The sequence below is a fragment of the Schistocerca americana genome, chromosome 11 (genome assembly GCF_021461395.2).
Source record: "Schistocerca americana isolate TAMUIC-IGC-003095 chromosome 11, iqSchAmer2.1, whole genome shotgun sequence".
NCBI lineage: Eukaryota > Metazoa > Arthropoda > Insecta > Orthoptera > Acrididae > Schistocerca > Schistocerca americana.
The window spans coordinates 152,868,092-152,887,835 of record NC_060129.1 but is presented as its reverse complement, the minus strand read 5'-3'; the positions used below and the strand labels follow the sequence as shown (position 1 = coordinate 152,887,835).

General features: G+C 47.2%; 1 protein-coding gene across 2 annotated transcripts in view; it reads right to left on the bottom strand.

The window, feature by feature from the left end:
• The window catches only part of LOC124553656 (neprilysin-2-like), a 255,589-nt gene that overhangs the window by 39,182 nt on the left and 196,663 nt on the right, over positions 1-19,744 (bottom strand). For both annotated transcript variants that reach the window (XM_047127538.1, XM_047127539.1), the window contains exons 8-10: positions 8,204-8,362; positions 6,617-6,760; positions 920-1,016 (exon numbers count right to left, since the gene is read on the bottom strand). In XM_047127538.1, the coding sequence (XP_046983494.1) occupies positions 920-1,016; positions 6,617-6,760; positions 8,204-8,362 (400 nt within the window). The remainder of the gene's footprint in view (positions 1-919; positions 1,017-6,616; positions 6,761-8,203; positions 8,363-19,744) is intronic.

Sequence of the window (19,744 nt, the reverse complement as noted above, 5' to 3'; positions counted from 1 at the left end):
GAATCTGTGTGCTTCCATTGAGCTGACTGGCGCTTTGTTTCTGGATTGAAAAATGGCATCCACGTCTCATCCATTGTCACAACCGACGAAAAGAAAGTCCCATTCGTGCTGTCGTTGCGCGTCAACATTGCTCGGCAACGTGCCACACGGGCAGCCGTGTGGTCGTCCGTCAGCATTCGTGGCACCCACCTGGATGACACTTTTCGCATTTTCATTTCGTCGTGCAGGACTGTGTGCACAGAACCCACAGAAATGCCAACTCTGGAGGCGCTGTTCAACAGTCATTCGGCGATCTCCCAAAACAATTCTCTCCACTTTCTCGATCATGTCATCAGACCGGCTTGTGCGAGCCCGAGGTTGTTTCGGTTTGTTGTCACACGATGTTCTGCCTTCATTAAACTGTCGCACCCACGAACGCACTTTCAACACATCCATAACTCCATCACCACATGTCTCCTTCAACTGTCGATGAATTTCAATTGGTTTCACACCACGCAAATTCAGAAAATGAATGATTGCACGCTGTTCAAGTAAGGAAAACGTCGCCATTTTAAGTATTTAAAACAGTTCTCATTCTCGCCGCTGGCGGTAAAAATTCCATCTGCCGTACGGTGCTGCCATCTCTGGGACGTATTGACAATGAACGCGGCCTCATTTTAAAACAATGCGCGTGTTTCTATCTCTTTCCAGTCCGGAGAAAAAAAATCGGAGGACTTAGAACTTGAATGCACCTCGTATAACCATGAAAGGTGAAATTGAATTCTAGTTGTTCGACACTTTACCTTTGTGTTTTGAACATCTTGGGTTGTGCAGATGGGCGGAAAGGTTACAGAAGACAGAGCACAATGATGTGTCAGTTTGACAGGTGTTCCACTGAGAGGCAATGTACATGTCCACAGATGCATTTGGCACGGTTTACCTTCTCGTAGAACTTGTCGAGCTTGGCGTCGTCCAGCAACTCGTCAGGGTACGCGATGTGGGCGACCATGGACTTGGCTTTCTCGAGTGCCTTCTTCCTGCACATCACATCACAACACATCAAGTCACATACTGTCCGGATCAGTAAGGTGTTTGTACATGTAAATGACAACAGAAATGAACAACTGTAGCATCTCACAAAGAAAGTGAGAGAATGGACTTATATCTACATATCTTCAAGCACATACATAGACTTGTTGTAAAATGTAAACATTCACTGCCGGAAACGTCACAATTAATGAAATATACCGAGCTATTATGCCATTGCATTGTATTGTATGTTAACCGGGGACCTAGAAACGACGGAGAGGCTCCGTCCCCGCCGCAGCCGCAGTGGTCCACAACCCCACGACGACACCGAGCGAGGTGGCGCAGTGGTTAGCACACTGCACTCGCATTCTGGAGGACGACGGTTCAATCCCGAGTCCGGCCTTCCTGATTTAGGTTTTCCGTGATTTCCCTAAATCGTTTCAGGCAAATGCTGGGATGGTTCCTTTGAAAGGGCACGGCCGATTTCCTTCCCGATCCTTTCCTAACCCGAGCTTGCGCTCCAATGACCTCGTTGTCGACGGGACGTTAAACACTAACCACACCACCACCCACGACGACTACCACAGTCCACATGGTAGAGTAATGGTGCTCTACGCGTACGTGGAGAACTTGTTTGCGCAGCAATTGCTAACATAGTGTAACTGGGGTGGAATAAGGGGAACCAACCCGCATTCGCCGAGGCAGATAGAAAACCGCCTAAAAACCATTCGCAGACTGGCCGGCTCACCGGACCTCGACACAAATCCGGATTCGTGCCGGGGACCAGGCGCTCCTTCCCGCCCGGAGAGCCGTGCGTTAGACCGTACGGCCAACCAGGCGGGCCTATTATGCCATGGTCGAATGGATTTCTCCTTCGAAACAAAACGTTACGTTGCCATCTGCGGAGGGCATTTCCAAGCTTCTTTGAGTGTCCGATTCACGCCCTGTCTCGCTGCTAACTACAGCAAAATTCCGCTTCCGCGAGCTTCCGTCCGGTGGCGTGACGTCACGTGTTTTGTACTGGCGAGCGCCATTGGCCGTGTCCACTGCCGTCGTCCGCTGCTGCTATCACTCCACAGTGGAACACTGGTACACGTCTTCTTCGGCACCAGAATCCAGATTTCATTCAATTTCATTCCCTCCTCCTTCGTACTGAAGTTCGAGGGGTGTTTTGCAATCTCTATGGCCTCTCTGAACAGCCTTGTGCTGGTTCTACTTGAGTCCTATCAAAATGAATGTGATGGTCTGTCTGCAAAGCTTGTTCCTCAGCATCTGATCTAACAGTGCCCCTTCTTCTGCAATTGCCCTCGTGCTCTTCTAGGCCTGTTTTGACCATTATTTTTGTATAAGGGGCGTTCAAAAAGAAACGAGCCGACACTACATGTATGTTAGTAGTATTGACCCTGGCTGTTGAGACACTTGTCCTACTGTGACACAAGGCGGTGAACGGCTGCCTCATAAAATTCCCGGGACTGCGATGTTAACCAGTTCCACACGTACCGCTGGACGTCGTCGTCCGAGATGAATCGTTTGCCCCTCAGAGCCTTTTTAAAAAAATGTGTGTGAAATCTTATGGGACTTAACTGCTAAGGTCATCAGTTCCTAAGGTTACACATTACTTAACCTAAATTATCCTAAGGACAAACACACACACCCATGCCCGAGGGAGGACTCGAACCTCCGCCGGGACCAGCCGCACAGACCGTGACTGCAGCGTCTTAGACTGCTCGGGTAGCCTTTTTAAGGGGACCAAAAATGTCCCCCTTCTGATTCACTTCCTGCAGCACGGGACAACAGTGAACGACCGGCGTTACTCGCAAGCCTTGACCACCCTTCACCAAGCGATCAAATCGAGACGACCAGGCAATCTCACCCGTGTGGCCATTCTGCTCCACGACAATGCAAAGCCACATACGCCCGACACAGTCGCGGCACTCCTGCAGAAATTCAAATCGGAAATTCTCGTCCACCCTCCATACTGTTCGGAGCTCTCCCCGCGATCACGCCATTTTTAGTCCCCTTAAAAAGGCTCTGAGGGACAAACAATTCACCTCCGACGATGACGTCCAGCTGTACGTGCGGAACTGGTTAACATCGCAGCCCCGGGAATTTTGTGAGACAGCCATTCACCGCCTTGTGTCACAGTGGGACAAGTGTCTCAACAGCCAGGGTCAATACTACTAACATACAGGTACTGGTCTCCATGATTATGCTTCTGCCTCGTTTCTATTTGAACACCCCTTATAGTACCCACTTAAGCCGCGCGGGATTAGCCGAGCGGTTTAAGGCGCTGCAAAATGGCTGGTTCAAATGGCTCTGAGCTCTATGGGACAACTTCTAAGTTCATCAGTCCCCTAGAACTCAGAACTACTTAAACCTAATTAACCTAAGGACATCACACACATCCATGCCAGAGGCAGGATTCGAACCTGTGACCGTAGCGGTCGCGCGGTTCCAGACTGTAGCGCCTAGAACCGCTCGGCGACCCCGGCTGGCTGAGGTGCTGCAGTCATGGACTGTGCGGCTGGTCCCACCGGAGGTTCGAGTCCTCCCTCGGGCATGGGTGTGTGTGTTTGTCCTTAGGATAATTTAGGTTACGTAGTGTGTAAGCGTAGGGACTGATGACCTTAGCAGTTAAGGTTTCACACACGTCACACAGGCGGGCCGTGTAGCCGAGCGGTTCTAGGCGCTTCAGTCTGGAAACGCGCTGCCATTACGGTCGCAGGTTCGAATCCTGCCTCGGGCATGGATGTGTGTGATGTCCTTACGTTTAAGTAGTTCTAAGTGTAGGGGACTGATGACCTCAGATCTTCCATAGTGCTCAGAACCATTTTCGAACACATCACACAACCACTTACACCTCCCCACAACTTCACGGAATCCTATAAATTCCAGCTATTTCCAGGTGATCTGTTTTCAGGGCGAGTTTGTAGATTACCGCGATGCTCCGCTTTTTCAAGACTTTTCCTACGCGCTCAGTCACGTCCATTAATGGCAGGAAAAACTTTCGATTTCACCGACCCTTGATCATCACTATGATTTCCACGCGGTGGTCTTACCGGTTTCTCACCTCGGCGAAGGAATAACCATTCTTGAGCAATCTGTTGGTGAGATCTTTTAACTCCGCGCCAGGCAGCTCTCGTTAGCAGACTCTCCTTGCGCTATCCGCCAACGCTTTTACGATGCCTCGCTTTTGTTATGAATGGTGGTTCGAATCACGGTGTAGGTAATGGTTTGTGTGCGTGAGGTTTCGGTAAACCGTGTGGCCCGAGATACCGTCTTCTTTCTTGAAAACTAGCACACCGAGAAAATTTAATCTTCCGCCTGTCTCCTCCTTGAATTGCATTTTTGAATTGGTGCCGTTGAGACGTATATGAAAACGATCCAGTCTGTCCCTGCGATGCCGTCACAAAACAAACGTATCATCCACCTACCGCAACCAAATATTCAGTTTCTCGTTTGCAGTCTCCAATGCCAGCTTCTCGAATTTTTCCATAAAGACGTTTGCTATAACTGAGCTTACGGGGCTCCCCATAGCGACACCATCCATCCGTTCACAGAACTCGTCGTTCCGTTGGAAACAAGTGGTTGTGAGGCAATATTTAAACAGCTGCCGGCCGGGGTGGCCGAGCGGTTCTAGGCGCTACAGTCTGGAACCGCGCGATCACTACGCTCGCAGGTTCGAATCCTGCCTCGGGCATGGATGTGTGTGACGTCCTTAGGTTAGTTAGGTTTAAGTAGTTCTAAGTTCTAGGGGACTGATGACCTCAGCAGTTAAGTCCCATAGTGCTCAGAGCCATTTGAACCATTTAAACAGCTCTGCAACATCAGGAGGAATTTTCCTATGTTTCACTTTTCAGGAAAGAAGATGGTAGCTTGACGCACACGGATTACACGAAAACCCACGCACACAGACCGTTAGCGATACCGGTGCCGAAACACAACCCACAACAAAAGCGAGACATCATAAAAATGTTGGCAGATAGAGCAGAGCTGCCTGGTGCAGAATTGAAACATCTCACCACTGCATTGCTTAAGAATGGTTATTCGTTCGCTGAGCTGAGAACAGCGTTACGAGCACCGCGTAGAACTCATAACGATGCCCACGCGCCGGTAATATCGAAAGTTTTCCTACCTTTTATTAATGGCGTGAATGACCGCATAGGAAAAACGTTGACAAAGCGGAACATCACGATAATCTACTCACCCACACGGAAGATACAAGATTATATGAAATCGGCAAAAGATATTTTCCAAACGCTGCAAAAAGCTGCTATTTATAGGATTCTGTGTAGGTGTGTGGAGGTGTACGTGAGTACTACAAAAAAGAACTGTCAAAAAATGACTCGAAGAGCACAAGAATACTTTTAGAAGAGGAGAGAGCGACAGATCAGCTGTTTCTGCAGCCGGGAGACAACCACATTCAGTTTGATAGGACTCGAGTACTGCCAGCCACAAGTGGACACCACGAAAGGCTGTACAGAGAGGCCACAAATATTGTAAACTTAGACTAACTTATGCTAAGAACAACACAACCACGCCCGAGGGAGGACTCGAACCTCTGGCGGGAGGGACCGAATGCAGATAAATTATGCCACTTCTGGTAAAGGTTGCTTCGTTGGTAAAAAGGGCTGATGACAGAAATCCCACAATTGTGGCAGTCTGTCGCAAGAACCATCGACAAAAAAAAAAAAAAAATGGTTCAAATGGCTCTGAGCACTATGCGACTTAACTTCCGAGGTCATCAGTCGCCTAGAACTTAGAACTAATTAAACCTAACTAACCTAAGGACATCACACACATCCATGCCCGAGGCAGGATTCGAACCTGCGACCGTAGTGGACGCTCGGCTGCAGACTGTAGCGCCTATAACCGCACGGCCACTCCGGCCGGCGAACCATCGACAAAATCCTTCCCGTAGAGAGAAATCCGATGCTGATAATCCTTCTGCTCACTGCAAGTGATAGGGATAGTAGCAGTTGTCACTCAAGATACACATAATCGTACTTTGGCTTCCACCATGTTGTGGGCCAATTGCCTGGAGCTTGTACTACGCTTTGTCTCAATATCCTGTTCTAAATTCGGTGTACGCACAGTCCGCTGCCCACGTTCGTCTGTCTGAAAGGAGCCACCATCACACAGACGCCCAAAAAGGGGCTCGAAATGTTGTGTGATGTGGTTGGTGTCTGTAAGGGTACTCGTTTTGGTACAGCCGTGCTGCCTCTCGACGGTTTCCATACACAGACACCACCTCGGCTTGTTCACGACACGAATACCGGACCATTCCGATGCTGACAGTACACAGCCTGCAACACACGGCACGTGGTCAGGGGAGCTGTCATTTGTCAGTGCCCTCTACCGTGGCAACGGTGCATTTCGGCACACTTGTTAGTAGGACCTTTCTTCCTCCATCTCCAGGCAGCAATCCGGTCGGTTTTATTAATGTGCACCCTGTATGATGAAGGTCTTTGCAAAGTTCGTTAAATATGGGATTGGTTCTTCGTGGTGTAACACTTTCCATTTTCGTCGATGTCGTTATTTTACAGTGGGACCCTACAGTGCTAAAGCTATCTGGGGATTTTTTGCAGACACCCAGGGCGAGACGTACCTGGTGGCCTCGTCCATCCAGTCCACCTCCTGCAGGATGCGGAGGAACTCCTGGCGGATGTCGTCCACCATCTCGAGTGCCGCCTTCTTCGCTTCCTCGTCGAAGTACTTGCGCACGTATATGGAGCCCACGGAGAGATCCACGCTGCAACAGGAGGTAAGCCACTCTCACACTAGCCAGTCTAAACGTCACATAGGCACTAGGAGGGAGCAATTTGAGGAAGCCACGCGGATTTTAATACAATTGTTTGAGCAGAACAGTGTTGTTCAGAAATCCACACAGTTCTTTATACAAACCAGACTGCAATTGTAAGAGTTGAAGGACATGAAAGGGAAACAGTATTTCAGAAGGGAGTGAGATGTGATTCAATCTGTTCACTGAACGAGCAGTAGAGACAACCGTACTAAATTTGGAAAGGGAATTAAGGTTCAGGAAGAGAAAATGAAAACTTTAAGTTTTGCCAATGATACTGTGATTCCGTCCAGAAAGCAAGGATAAAATTTGGAAATTATAGCTGAGAGAAAAGAAATAAGGATTGCTGATGATGATGGCTTCAGCTGGCTCTGAGCACTATGGGACTTCACTTGTGAGGTCATCAGTCCCCTAGAACTTAGAACTACTTAAACCTAAATAACCTAAGGACATCACACCCATGCCCGAGGCAGGATTCGAACCTGCGACCGTAGCGGTCGCGCGGTTCCGGACTGTAGCGCCTAGAACCGCTCGGCCACCCCGGCCGGCTGCTGATGATGCATTGTTTCTGTCAGAAATGGTGAAGTACTTGTAAGAGTAATAGAACAGAATGGACTGATGTTATTAGATCAGTTTCAACAAAAGGGAAACAAGGATAATGGAATGTAGTCCAACTAAGTCAGGTAATGCTCAGGGAATTAGATAGGAAATGTGGCACTAAAAGCGGCAGACGGGTTTTGCCTTTTAGGAAGGAAAATCGCTGATGGTGGGTGGAGTAGAGAGAGTGTAAGATGCAGACTGGCAGTAGGAATTTCTGAAAAGAGGCATTTATTAACTTCTAATGTACGTTTAAGTTTTAGGAAATATTTTTGGAAAGTATTTGGCAGAGAGCAGCCTTGCACACAAGAGAAATGTGGACGACAAGTAGGTTCAGATGACAAGTGTACAGAAGCATTTGAAATGTAAAACTGGGGAAAAAGGAAGTTTGTGGGATAGCCTGACTAAAAGAAGGGATCAGTTGATAGGGCACACCCCAAGACATCGTGGGGTCGTGAACCTGATAGTGAAGGAAAATGTGGGGGTAGGGCTGGGGCTAATAAAAACTGTAGTGGGAAATCGAGGTTCGAACACAGTAAAAGCTATGCAGACATGAAGAGGGATGCACAGGATAGCCAAGTGTGGAGATATGCATCAAAGCAATCTTTGGACTGAAGACCACAAGTACATCATCAACAACAAATGAAGCTATGGAACTGCAATTTTAGATGGAAAAATATCGGGTAAGAAAGGTAGACAGATGGGAGTTGTAAGTTTGGGTATCTACTGATGGGGGATCTATTATACGCCACAGAACTAGCAGAGGGAGATGCCAGGGTGTGGCAGTGGGGCACTCACCCAGCGGCGACGATGCCGAGGCACTCCTTCCATCGGGGCTCCCGCGCCGTCTTGCCGGACAGGGCGGAGCTGTACTCGAGCTGGCGGCTGCGCAGCTTCTCCGTCATGTACGACACCGACTCACTGGCTGCCCGCCACATCACGTAGTTGGCCATCACCCTGCACAACGCCCAGTTCTTCAGTCACACACACACACACGCACACACACACACACACACCGAGGGGAACTCGCTGGCTCCCTACGACAGCGGCCTAATGCGTATCCACAGCACCATTTGCAGTGGCCCACCTGAATAAAATCGTCTCGATTTTCGAACCGTATCACTTCGAATAAAGCACTTGAGCTTCGACAGCTGTCTCCATCATCACGACTAAAAATCCACTGAGACAGGCGCCGTTTTTCGCCTGCACGCAGGTGGGGCGTCAGTTTCAAACACATTGACAGAAAAAAATCGCAGCATCGAAATATAATTACTGCAGAGTAATGAAATTTCAGGACTACATTTGTCTAGGTAATGTATAAGTGATTATCATCGCCAGGTCACAGGTTAATGTAAGCAGGAGATAAGCCATTGCAAATGTGAAATGCCGGTTCATTAATAACCAGTGCAACCGCCAGAATGGTAAATGCAAGGATGCAAACGTGCATCCATTGTGTTGAGCTGGTGCCGGAAGTCAGTCTGTGGGATGGATTTCCATGCCTGTTGCGCTTGGTCGGTCAATGCAGGGACGGTTAATGCTGTTTGTGGATGCTGCTGGAGTTGTCGTCACATGGTGTCCCATATGTGCTCTACTGGAGACAGATCTGGTGATCCAGCATGCTGGGTTACAACAGCGGTATGGCGGAGAGCGTTATCCTGTTGGAAAACACCCCTGGACTGCTGTTCACGAATGGCAGCACAGCAGACCGAATCACCATACTCATGCACAAATTTGCTGTCAGGGTGCGTGGGATAATCGCGAGAGTATGCGAAATCATACCCACATCCAGGTGTAGATCCAATGCGTCTAGCATGCAGATAGGTTGGTTGCAAGCCCTCAACTGGCCTCCTAAACAACAAACGACCGTCACTGGCATAGAGGCAGAACCAGCTTTTATCAGACAACACACCACCCTGCCCTCCAATATGAGCTCTCGTATGATACCAATCAAGTCGCGAATGGCGGTGGTTTGGGGTCGGTGGAACGCATACTACAGAGCCTATGGCTCAGCGATATCCTTGCAATCCGAAAACAAAGGAAGTAGGTTACAGTACGCTTGTTGGCGCACTGCTCGAATACTGCTCAGCAGTGTGGGATCCGTAGCAGATAGGGTTGATAGAAGAGATAGAGAAGATCCAACGGAGAGCAGTGCGCTTCGTTACAGGATCATTCAGTAATCGCGAAAGCGTTACGGAGATGATAAAAAAATGGTTCAAATGGCTCTGAGCACTATGGGACTTAACAGCTGTGGTCATCAGTCCCCTAGAACTTAGAACTACTTAAACCTAACTAACCTAAGGACATCACACACATCCATGCCCGAGGCAGGATTCGAACCTGCGACCGTAGCAGTCGCGCGATTCCGGACTGCGCGCCTAGAACCGCGAGACCACCGCGGCCGGCCGGAGATGATAGATAAACTCCAGTGGAATACCCTGCAGGAGAGACGCTCAGTAGCTCGGTACGGGCTTTTGTTGAAGCTTCGTGAATATACCTTCACCGAGGAGTCAAGCAAGCAGTATATTGCTCCTTCCTACGTATATCTCGCGAAGAGACCACGAGGATAAAATCAGAGAGATTAGAGCCCACACAGAGGCATACCGACAATCCTTCTTTCCACGAACCATACGAGACTGGAATAGAAGGGAGAACCGATAGAGGTACTCAAGGTACCCTCCCCCACACACCGTCAAGTGGCTTGCGGAGTATGGATGTAGATGTAGAAGTAACCAATTTGTAACAGTTCGCTGTGTCACAGTGGTGCCAACTGCTCCTCAAATTGCTGCTGTAGATGCAGTGCGATGCACGAGAGTCGTACACCGAACACGATGGCCTTCCCTCTCGCTAGTGCCACGTGGCCATGCACAGCCCGGTCTTCTTGCGACTCTACAATTTCTTGACCACTGCTGGCAGTAGTCATACAAAATGCCTATATTCCTGCCACGTGTTTCTGAGATGTGGCAGGATGCATCCAGCTTCTCGTAGACCTGTTACACGACCTCGTTCCAACTCAGTGAGGTGTTGATAACGGCGTCTTTGTCACCCTACAGGCATTCTTCACTCGCCACTTCCAACTTCACGCTCACTAGCGCTTCAGGGTGCATTTAAACCAAACCTGATTTGCATCCTCTTAGTGATGCTACCAACAACGCCTTCTTCGTGCTCGACCCAGCAGCGAAGCAGAGGCACTACGAATTGCGCGACTCCCTTTCCTGCACACGCGTCAAAGTGTCCCTCTCAGTGAGGCTCCAAACACTACCACTGCGTCAACGTAGGTGGAACACCGTGGCAGCCCAGGTAGTCAGTGGCTTTTTACTCCTGATGGAGATGGCGGAGACAACTGTCGAAAGGTCGAGAGTTATGTTCGAAGTGGATTGGCTCGAAAATCGAGGAAAAAATGTACAGTACCTAACACATACAGTTGCGACATTCACTGCTCTAAAAAGCTTCTAGCGTCATCCACCTGTTCTAATACCTTCTGGGTATGGCCAAATTCTAGTTTTCGTCTTCTACTCTAAACTGCCTGAATTTGGACAAAGCGAAGACAATGTAGCTGAATGAATCGTACATGGTGTTTCAAAAAGAACTTTAAAAATTGATATACATTCATTGAAAGAAGGTATAGCGCTGGGATTAGTGTTCTTTTGTAGGGAAACACATCAAGTTTCCTTACCTTAAACTAAAGATGTTGTAGGTGGCTTCCGTTGGTTATCCTGCGACATCCCACCGGAAGTCAATTTCTTCCCAAACTCGCTGTAGCATTGGAGGTGAAACTTGCTCAGTGCCGGCGTAAATTCTTGCTCTAAGTTCAGGTAGAGAATCCAGTACAGGAGGTACAAACGCGGTATCCCTGATGAATCCTCACCAAAAAAAATAAAATAAATAAATAAATAAATAAAAATAGAAAAAAAATAAAAAATCGAGTAGTATCAAGTCTGGGGAACGTGGGTGCCATACAATTGGCGCATCAAGACCAACCCATTGTCCTGGAGAGCATTCACTGAGAAAATCCCGGACGTCAGCCAGGTAGTGGGGTGGTGCACCATCTTGCATGAAGTAAACATTTCATTCTCAGTCATTCTCATCTATCTTTGGTATCAACAATTGTTGTAACTTATCCAGGCACACTATGTCGCTGATGCTTCTCTCACGGAAAAAAAGGGGCCGTACATTTTGTTCTCGCTCAGTGCACAAACAATGTTCAGTTTAGGGCTATCAAGAACATGTCGCAGTGTTTCCTCTGAATTTTCACTGCCCCAAATCCTACAGTTATGTGTGTTGACTGTGATAGGTATGTGAAAAGTCGACTCGTCAGAAAAGATGATTTTGTTCAAGAAATGTTCATCCTCACGTAATCGATTTAACATATCTGCACAGAAGTTCTTGCGAGCAATCTTAACGGCGTATTTTATTGCTTGTACGATCGTCAAACTGTACGGTTTCAAATGCAAACGGTTCCTCAACACACGCCAAACAGTCATACGTGGGATTTGAAGTTCGCGAGATGCACGCTGGGTCGATTTCGTAGGGCTGTTGACGAAACATTGTCTCACTCGCTCAACGACGTCGTCAGATGTGCCTGGACGACCTGATGATTTTCCGTATCTTACCGAGCATCCTGTTTCTACAAAACATTTATGCCACTTATAAATTGTAGGACTACTAGGAGGATCTTTAGCGTACTTGGTACGGAAATTACGCTGAACTGTTGTCGCCGACTTCGATTCTTCAAACCAAGACACATAGCTAGCTCGCTCAGGTCCAGTGAAGGCAGCCATCTTTAACGCAACTACCGCTAGCGCTCCTTACGGTGAGATTCTGCATTAGCGAACCACGCGAGACAAAACTTGATGTATTTCCCTACAAATTGACACTACAATCACCTCTGCAGGTACTATGAATTAATTTATATGAATTTTCAAAGTTGTAAGGTTCTTTTTGAAACACCATGTACATGGCTTTTTGATGACAAAAGTTTTGGCGATAGTCTTCTTCTTCTTCTTCTTCATCTTATGCAAGCTTATAAAAATAGGTTCTGGTAGTATCTTTAAGTTGACATTCGCATTTAAATAATTAGCCTAGGCCATGATGTCATTTCCCACCAGATTGTTGAACTGTAGATTCTGATACACTCTCACAGCTGGTTGGAATATTCACATATATTAGGGATAACAAAAGTTATAGACCGACCCTTGCACACACATTCTTCTTTGGTGCATAGATGACAACCAAGTGTGTAATCTGCATTGATGCGTCAAAGATCTTGTAAGACCTCCAAGTTCAGGCTGCCGTTGTTATTCTGGTTTTTGTTTACAAGCTCCTGACACAGATTAATACCATAACATAAACTAGAAAGTGTGGAAGATACAGGTTGAATATAACGCTTATGGTAACTATTGGTACTTATTTATCAGACTATGAAGTTTTGTTCCCGGGTTCGATTCCCGGCGGGGTCAGGGAATTTCTCTGCCTCGTGATGACTAGGTGTTGTGTGATGTCCTTAGGTTACTTATGTTTAAGTAGTTCTAAGTTCTAGGGGACTGATGACCATAGATGTTAAGTCCCATAGTGCTCAGAGCCATTTGAACTATTTTTTTTTTTTTTTTTTTTTTTTTAAAGTTTATCTTGTGTTGACAGTGGGCGTGTTTTCCACTCTAATTGTCAAACAGATGTTTTGCAATTTCGTGCTTTTCTGCAAATGAATTGCGCCTGTTTCATGTTCTATATAAGGATTTACAAATAATAAAAGTAATTTTGGCGTGAACAGTTTCGAGAATCAAGTATGCTTTTGAATCCCATATTACAACGCAGTTTTCATATTTCAAATTTTTGCTGTTTTGTGTTTGACATAGAACTGACAAAACCTAGGAAGCAATTCAATATCTCTGTCTTCTAAGCAAAAATTAATTAATAATTTAACGTTATTGCCAAATCTATAAGTCTCGTTTTTGGGTTGTTCTTGAAATGAACGTGGCTATTTCTATGATGTTAGCGATCAGAGGTTTGTTTCCATGTAGCAGGCATTTTGTTCGTTTCAAAATTTATGTCTTCTCTGTAATTGCAAATTTGGTTGTAAGCCTACATTGAAGATAATTTTTGATAAGCTGTAAAATCCGTATAATATTTGTCGTGTGTAGAACTCACAGGATGTCTACAGATGTTAATTGTCGAAATATTGCGTGAGCATCTTGAAAAGGGTGTAAAGATGAAGTAGAAAATTTACTGGTACCATATCCACGATGTTATGAGCTGTGTAGCTCAATTTATCTTTTTAATAATTATATTTTTCTGTCGCAGACATTAGTAAATTATCAAGAGACGTGACTGACAGTGAAACAGATGGAAAACGATTCGAATCTCATCTATTCCATGATGTAAGCTACAATGTCTTTATGAAGAAATGATGTCTAAATTGCGTCTAAATTCAACTTATCTCACTGAAAGCAAGAGAATATTAGCACAGTATTTCATCCGTATGAACCATATATTTCTGCTGCAGACTGTTCTGCACTTTCACTGTGCTGCACATGCAAAAATTTTACTCGAATTCTAAAGTAATAGACATTGTTGCACCTGACTCGACTTCCCTGTACACGAATATTTGTTGACAATATTTACTTGTTCTTCAAAAGACGATTGTGTTGGAAGATGTAAGGGGCCGTCAAATGAAGACGAGACACGTGGAAGGAAAGTAACAAAACTGTTTATTATCTCGAAAGTAACCAGTGTAGCGGTCAATACATTTATTTCATTGTGTGTCAAGACGGAAAATGCCTTATTGGGAAAATGTTTGCAGTTTTACACAGAACCACGATAGCTCGCGGGCGTGCACTACTTCATCCGAAGTAAATGGACGGCCGTAAATGTTTTCCAGCAGGGCTCCAAAAGTATGGAAATCGCACGGGGCGATATGGGGACTGTATGGAAGATGTATAATGCCTTCCTAGTGAAGCTTCTGCACCGTAATCGAAAGAATCTCGGCAACATGTGGGCGGACATTTTCCTGCAATAGAATGATGCCGTCCTGGGAATTTTGGACTCGATTGCGCACTTTAGTTTTTGCAATGCGCCCACTTGCCGCTGTGCTTTAATTGTGGCGCCTTCTTGCAGAAAGTCTGCGAGCGGTCAAAGGAAAAGCTCACCCTGGCTTTCCAGGAGCTGGTGGGCCTGTTGTTTAGACTGCGGTGCTGGAGTTCCGCTGGGAAGCCCTCACACGTTCTCCACACACTCCTGACCTCTCCCGAAGCGAGGTTTCAATGTTTATGGATCCCTCAGGAGAGACATTCTTGTCTGCCGTTTTCCTTCGGAGGGAGAGATACAGTCATGGTTCTGTATGATATGGCAAACATTAGCCCATGAAGGCGTTGTCCGTCTTGACTCACAGTGGGATAATTGTATAAACAGTTATGGCGATTATTTTTGAAATAATAAAAATTTGCTACACCTCGGCTCCGAGAGTTTCGGATCATGTACAGAAAATTGGAAGACAAATCAACATAAACATCAATTTCGCCCTTTTTATTGCTCATGAATACCACACATTGCATGTTGTACCATCATACAGCGAGACCTTCAGAGGTCAGAGATTGCTGTACACATCCGTACCTCTAATACCCAGTAGCACGCCCTCTTGCGTTGATGCATGTCTGTATTCGCCGTGGCATACTATCCACAAGTTCATCAAGGCATTGTTGGTCCAGATTGTCCCACTCCTCAATGGCGAATCGGCGTAGATTCCTCAGAGTGGTCGGTGGGTCACGTCGTCAATAATCAGCCCTTTTCAATCTATCCCAGGCGTGTTCGGTAGGCTTCATGCCTGGAGAACACGCTGGCCACTCTAGTCGAGCGATGTCGTTACCGTGAAGGAAGTCATTCAACAGATGTGCACGATGGGGGCGCGAATTGTCGTCCATGAAGACGAATGCCTCGCCAATATGTTGTCGGTATCGTTGCACTGTCGGTCGGAGGATGGCATTCACGTATCGTACAGCCATTATGGAGCCTTCCATGACCACCAGCGGCGTACGTCGGCCCCGCGTAATGCCACCCCTAAACAGCAGGGAACCTCCACCTGGCTGCACTCGTTGGACAGTGTGTCTAAGGCGTTCAGCCTGACGGGGTTGCCTCCAAACACGTCTCTGACAATTGCGTGGTTGAAGGCATACGCGACACTCATCGATGAAGAGAACGTGGTGCCAGTCCTGAGTGGTCCATTCGGCATGTTGTTGGGCCCATCTGTACTGCGCTGCATGGTGTCGTGGTTGCAAAGATGGACCTCGCCATGGGCGTTGGTAGTGAAGTTGCGCATCACGCAGCCTATTGCACACAGTTTCAGTCGTAAGACGACGGACTGTGGCTCCACGAAAAGCATTATTCAACGTGGTGGCGATGCTTTTTTTGTGTGGTTTTAGGGCGCACAACTACTGTCTCTCTATATCTCCTCTGTGTCTCAACAACACCGCTTTGAAACTTCCTGGCAGATTAAAACTATGTGCCGGACCGAGACTCGAACTCGGGACCTTGGTAGAGCAGAGTGAAAATCTCATTCTGGAAACACCGCTTTGGTTCACTCCGAGACGACTAGACAGCTCCATTGTTCAGAGCCCTTCCTGGCACAAAGCAAAAATGTGGACGCGATCTAACCGCGTTATTGACCGTCTAGGCATGGCTGAAAGACAGACAACACGAACCATGTACTTTCTACCTTGTGGAATGACTGGAACTGATCGGCTGTCGGACCCTCTCTGTCTAATAGACGCTGCTCGTGCATGGTTGTTTACATCTTTCTCTGAACACTCAAAGGGACTATGTCTATGATATAATATCCGCAGTCAACGTCTATCTTCAAGAGTTCCGCGAATGGGGGTGATGCAATACTTTTTTTACGTGTGTTGGTTCAAATGGCTCTGAGCACTATGGGACTCAACATCTTAGGTCATAAGTCCCCTAGAACTTTTCACTACTTAAACCTAACTAACCTAAGCACATCACACACACCCATGCCCGAGGCAGGATTCGAACCTGCGACCGTAGCAGTCCCGCGGTTCCAGACTGCAGCGCCAGAACCGCACGGCCACCGCGGCCGGCTTTACGTGTGTATACGCTTCATTTTCATTTGGCTGTCCCTTACATGTAACGTTTGTGGCTTTGATGAAGCCGCAGTTATGCAGTTGCTTTTGAGTTTGCAGAGTAACGTCACAATAGGTGCCGTATCGTGGTTGGAATTAGTGCTGCAATGTAATTTCATACTATCGGCATAGCTTCATCTTTTACGTAATTAATTAACTGCGGAGCAATCTCATCCCAGACTGCTGCAAGGCTGTAGAATAATTATGCGTCGACGTATTTTCTTTTCATTCCAATGTGCACGGTTGTGTCCTTCTCTGCCTTTTTTTCACCCCTCCTCAAAGTGTGTGGTCACACGTATGATTATTTTGAACGTGGTAGCAGACGAACCAGTGAAGTGGTGGGTATCTGAACCTTCTACCAACTTCAACGCTGTCAGTGGAAGGCAAAGAGCAGGAACAACAGGACTTGGCCAAATATGTGCAAAATAAAGTTTTCCTAGCAGGGGTTGGTCACGGCCGCCCCCCACCACCTCGGCCTGCTCTGGGAGGTCTCCGCGCGGCCGTTGGTAGCGTACAGTGTTTGAAGACAGGTGAGCGACCGGACGTTCCCTCAGAACGGCTGTCTCGAATTCGGGACAGAGGTATTTGAATTTCACTTATTTGTTAAACTCAACAATTTTCTTTTAATCAATGTTTCAGTGATGATTATTTAGGGACCTGTTATGATTTTTAGTCGAATTAATCGGATACAGAGTAATCTGAGAGTGTAATCTCCCTCAGGTGCGACCACGTGGTCTATAAATTAAAATCTAAATCTTCGTTAAACTTAGCAAGAAGTGTTACAGCTTGCCTACTTATTATTGATGAACATTTTTAAAATATCGGAATGTTTTATTCAAAATTTGTACCGAGTGCGGGTTTTGTGAGACAAGTCCGTTTTCTTGCAAACACTTCACGCCATACAATCCCGCTCGATGCCAGCCGTGAAATATAAAAATATCTTCTCAGCAAAATGCTGTCGATATTTGCCTGCCCGCGTTGACTATTTAGTGCATGTGAATGTCTGTCGTTAAAATAGAACAGTGACCACGTGCTCCCGAAAACTTTCCTTTCCCCACTGGACTATGCAAATTGAAGCCAACACGGCTTGTAATTCTCAGGTGAGATATTGTGCAATAGAATTTCGAAAGGCATCTGATCCCCTGCAAATAATATCATGAATGTTTGTCAAATTGTTAAATGCAAAAGCATTAATCAAAAATAAAAATAACTTGTAATTCTAAAGCACCATCCGTTTATCGCTACCTTATTTCTAACCATACCTGAAAAGAGAGTCGCGTTTATAGCATTTATGATTAGGCTACCCCAGTTCAAAAAATGGTTCAGATGCCTCTGAGCACTATGGGACTTAACTTCTGAGGTCATCAGTCCCCTAGAACTTAGAACTACTTAAACCTAACTAACCTAAGGACATCACACACATCCATGCCCGAGGCAGGATTTGAACCTGCGACCGTAGCGGTTGCGCGGCTCCAGACTGTAGCGCCTAGAACCGCTCGGCCACACCGGCTGGCTAGGCTACCCCAGTGTTAAGTTCTTGGCACAAGATCAGTTCAGGCCAGCACGAAGTTTTCTCTGACCGCCTCCAAATTCTTAATGCCTTATCCGTTGCCACCTCATAAAATAACAGTAGGTGCACAAGAGCACCCGGGAATAAAGTTCAATCGGTGTTGTTCTCAAAATTTAGGAGGTACAAAACCTTAGTCTATTAATGGGCATAATAGTCAGAGAAGGTTACGTCGGCGGTAATAAGAGTGTGTCCAAGATCTTTCATCACAAAAAAAATGGTTCAAATGGCTCTGAGCACTATGGGACTTAACATCTGTGCTCATCAGCCCCCTAGAACTTAGAACTACTTAAACCTAGCTAACCTGAGGACATCACACACATCCATGCCCGAGGCAGGATTCGAACCTGCGACCGTAGCAGTCGCGCGGTTCCGGACTGAGCGCCTAGAACCACTAGACCACCGCGGCCGGCTCTTTTATCACAGCTGACCATATAAAAGGAGTAAAAGAAATTCCTGCTTTCAAAAGTAAGTAACTCCCTTCCTAGCCTGCCATTATAAATTCAGTGCTAATCAGTATATATACACTCCTGGAAATTTAAATAAGAACACCGTGAATTCATTGTCCCAGGAAGGGGAAACTTTATTGACACATTCCTGGGGTCAGATACATCACATGATCACACTGACAGAACCACAGGCACATAGACACAGGCAACAGAGCATGCACAATGTCGGCACTAGTACAGTGTATATCCACCTTTCGCAGCACTGCAGGCTGCTATTCTCCCATGGAGACGATCGTAGAGATGCTGGATGTAGTCCTGTGGAACGGCTTGCCATGCCATTTCCACCTGGCGCCTCAGTTGGACCAGCGTTCGTGCTGGACGTGCAGACCGCGTGAGACGACTGTTCATCCAGTCCCAAACATGCTCAATGGGGGACAGATCCGGAGATCTTGCTGGCCAGGGTAGTTGACTTACACCTTCTAGAGCACGTTGGGTGGCACGGGATACATGCGGACGTGCATTGTCCTGTTGGAACAGCAAGTTCCCTTGCCGGTCTAGGAATGGTAGAACGATGGGTTCGATGACGGTTTGGATGTACCGTGCACTATTCAGTGTTCCCTCGACGATCACCAGTGGTGTACGGCCAGTGTAGGAGATCGCTCCCCACACCATGATGCCGGGTGTTGGCCCTGTGTGCCTCGGTCGTATGCAGTCCTGATTGTGGCGCTCACCTGCACGGCGCCAAACACGCATACGACCATCATTGGCACCAAGGCAGAAGCGACTCTCATCGCTGAAGACGACACGTCTCCATTCGTCCCTCCATTCACGCCTGTCGCGACACCACTGGAGGCGGGCTGCACGATGTTGGGGCGTGAGCGGAAGACGGCCTAACGGTGTGCGGGACCGTAGCCCAGCTTCATGGAGACGGTTGCGAATGGTCCTCGCCGATACCCCAGGAGCAACAGTGTCCCTAATTTGCTGGGAAGTGGCGGTGCGGTCCCCTACGGCAGTGCGTAGGATCCTACGGTCTTGGCGTGCATCCGTGCGTCGCTGCGGTCCGGTCCCAGGTCGACGGGCACGTGCACCTTCCGCCGACCACTGGCGACAACATCGATGTACTGTGGAGACCTCACGCCCCACGTGTTGAGCAATTCGGCGGTACGTCCACCCGGCCTCCCGCATGCCCACTATA